The sequence below is a fragment of the Gekko japonicus genome, unplaced genomic scaffold (genome assembly GCF_001447785.1).
Source record: "Gekko japonicus isolate JY-2015 unplaced genomic scaffold, Gekko_japonicus_V1.1 scaffold1539, whole genome shotgun sequence".
In the NCBI taxonomy this organism is placed as follows: domain Eukaryota; kingdom Metazoa; phylum Chordata; class Lepidosauria; order Squamata; family Gekkonidae; genus Gekko; species Gekko japonicus.
This window is the reverse complement of record NW_015165288.1, coordinates 238647-241481: the sequence shown is the minus strand read 5'-3', so window position 1 is coordinate 241481 and position 2835 is coordinate 238647. Positions and strand designations below refer to the sequence as shown.

Sequence of the window (2835 nt, the reverse complement as noted above, 5' to 3'; positions counted from 1 at the left end):
CCTCTTCCTCCTCCTCCTCTTCCTCCTCCTCTTCCTCCCCCTCTGCCTTCTTCTTCTGGTAGTGAAGGGTGGGGTGCAAATCCAATCTCTTCTCTACAGGTCATTAAAATTTTTTACTTCATTATTATCCCACTTTCCTCCCCTATGGAGACCCAAAGCGGCTTATGTGATCCTCCTTTTCCCCATTTTAACCTCACCACAACATTGTGAGGTGAGTTGAGGCTGAGAGCGTGTGCCTGTCCCAAAGTCACCCAGCCAGCTTCCATGGTAGAGAGAGGATGCAAGCTTGGCTTTCCCAGATTCTGGTCCAGCCCCCTAACCCCCACACCGTCCTGGCGCTCTGTTTCCCACACGGTTTCAGAAGCCGTGAGAGACAATCTCACTGGTCAGCTGTTCTCCTGAGGAAACCCCAGCCCACGCTCGCCTGTTGCCCGCCTGAAAGAAAAACCGATGCTGGCACCTCTCAAGCGGCATCCATCCCTCTGTTTTTATTTCGGAGGGGTTGCTTCCTGGGTCCGAGCACCAGCTCAAATGTCTGGGAAGCCCCCTTTTGTGGACGTGCCCTGATTCCCTTCTGTCTTTCTAGGATAGGAGGAGAGAAAGTCCTCCTCCTCTCTGCGTCTGCCTGGGGATCCATCACCGCCCTCACCCCTCTGCTCATCTACCTCGGCTCCGCCCACCTCATGCTCATGACCATCTCCCGGTTCCTCATAGGGATCTTGCAAGGTAAGGAGACCGGCTTGCACCGGTTTCGACCCCTTCCCCCCAAGGAATGGGGACAGGAGGCTGGTCAACCGATGACGGAGAAGGACAAATGAAGGAGAGGCAAAGGGGGGTAGGGGTCTGCTGTAGATGACCCCCTTTCCAATGCTGGAAGGATCCAGGGCTCTTTTTGTAGCAGGAACTCCTTTGCATATTAGGCGACTGTAGTGTATTCAAAGCTGCCTTGAATGCATGATATGTTGTGAAACATCTGATTGAAGTGTAATGTAAAGCTTCGTCCTGGGCTAGGATCCAAATCCATCCAATCGTGTTACTAGCCCAGGAAGCACCTAACCAATCACTTTCAAGCAAGCTCCCTGAGCGGGGACATCCGTGATTGGTCCTTATGTGAACAACCTTATTGGTTGGTATTTGTACAGTGGGTGTGGCTACATTAGCCGGGAATGTTTAAAAGCACGACAGCTGCAATGTAAAGGCTGTTCTGGCTATCAGATCTTGATCCGTGTTGGAGTTGTGTTGGAGTGGAAGAATAAAGTTGTGTTCTTGCTGAATCACTCTCCGACTGCTTTGTTAAGCGAGCGACTTAACAGCGACACAGCCCTAATGTAGCCAATCCTCCAAGAGCTTACAGTGGCCCCTGTGAGAAGAGCTCTGTAAGCTCTTGGAGGATTGGCTACATTAGGGGTGTGTCTCCTAATAGGCAAAGGAGTCCCTGCTGCAAAAAGAGCCCTGCGTGAGTGTGTCCAAAAGTTCAGGATGAGGCTCAACCATTATTCCCATTATGATACGAATTGATTTGCATGCCCCGACCTGGGTGGCCCAGGCTAGCCCAGCCTCAGAAGCTAAGCAGGGTCAGCCCTGGTGAATACTTGGATGGGAGACCACCAAGGACGTCCAGGGTGGCTCTGCAGAGGCAGGGAAGGCCAAACCACTTCTGTTTGTTTCTTAGGGTTTCCAGGTCCGTCAAAGTCCCAGCGGGGGAGTTAGGGGGTGGGGAGTCCCCAGCGTGATGACATCACTCAGAAGCAGGGGTCCTTTCGTAGAAAGAGAGGTGCAGGAGCTCATTAGCATAACTCATTAGCATAACTCGTTTGCATATGCCACGCCCCCTGACATCACCGGAAGTGTGTCCGAAGGCAACACCCACCGCTCAAGCTCCACTGGACTGTTTTGGATTGCTAGGTATTTTTTTGGGGGGGGGGAGCGTGCAGATCTGTCCTCACAGAGGAGGGAGAGCTTGTACCTGAAGGCGGCCGGGGGGGGCTCTCTGCAACTTCCCTGACTGCTTGTTGCTCCTTGTGGCCTGACTGAGGGCTGCTGGGAGTAGGGGGCAGGGCTTGCTGCATGCACTACACCCCCTGGGCTCCTTACTGTCGGAGCTCCGCTCCTGTGCGCTCCCGCAGGAAATGACCCCTGCTCAGAAGGGATGTCCAGAAGAAAGAAGATCGGCCAAACGCAGAAGAAGCCATAGATTGTAATATTACTAACAGAAGATTAATATACTAATTCAATCATCACTCAACACTATTCTTAATCCCTCTATATACCCTTCCTTTTTTCTGAAAATTTTAAAAGCAATAAAATTCTCTCTTTTTTAGGAGAGTTTAAAAAAAAAAAGAAGGGATGTCATCACGTTGGGGACTAGAAGCTCCTACCTCTCCCCAGCAGCGTCTAAAGGTTCTTTTTAAAGCCTGCTGGGGCGAGGTGGAGGGGAGAAGCTGCGCACGCCTGCACGCTGAGCCCCAAATTCAGGGCTCAGTGTACAAGCGCGCAACCCCCATCTCTGTGTGCTCCTGCAGGAAACTCGACAGTACTTTCCACCATCATTCCATTGGCATGTGCATTAATACAGCCACGCACCAGCTTGCACGCTCCAACTCTTTTGCAAACTGATGTTGTAGCGTTCAAAAATCATAACCTCTGTCCAGGGGTCATTTTGTAGAAAAAGAGGTTCAGGAGTTCATTAGCATAACTCATTAGCATAACTTATTTGCATATGCCACACCCCCTGACATCACCGGAAGTGTGTCAGAAGGCAACACCCACCACTCAGGCTCCACCGGACTGTTTTGGATTGCTAGCTATGGGGGGGGGGGGGAGGGGCAGGTCGTC

The 2835-nt window shown here is 51.7% G+C and overlaps 1 protein-coding gene across 1 annotated transcript in view; it reads left to right on the top strand.

Annotated features, from left to right (window-relative positions):
- Positions 1–2835, top strand: part of SLC17A9 (solute carrier family 17 (vesicular nucleotide transporter), member 9) — a 52518-nt gene that overhangs the window by 21814 nt on the left and 27869 nt on the right. Inside the window, exon 4 of the mRNA XM_015410332.1 lies at positions 587–726. Within this exon, the coding sequence (XP_015265818.1) occupies positions 587–726 (140 nt within the window). The remainder of the gene's footprint in view (positions 1–586; positions 727–2835) is intronic.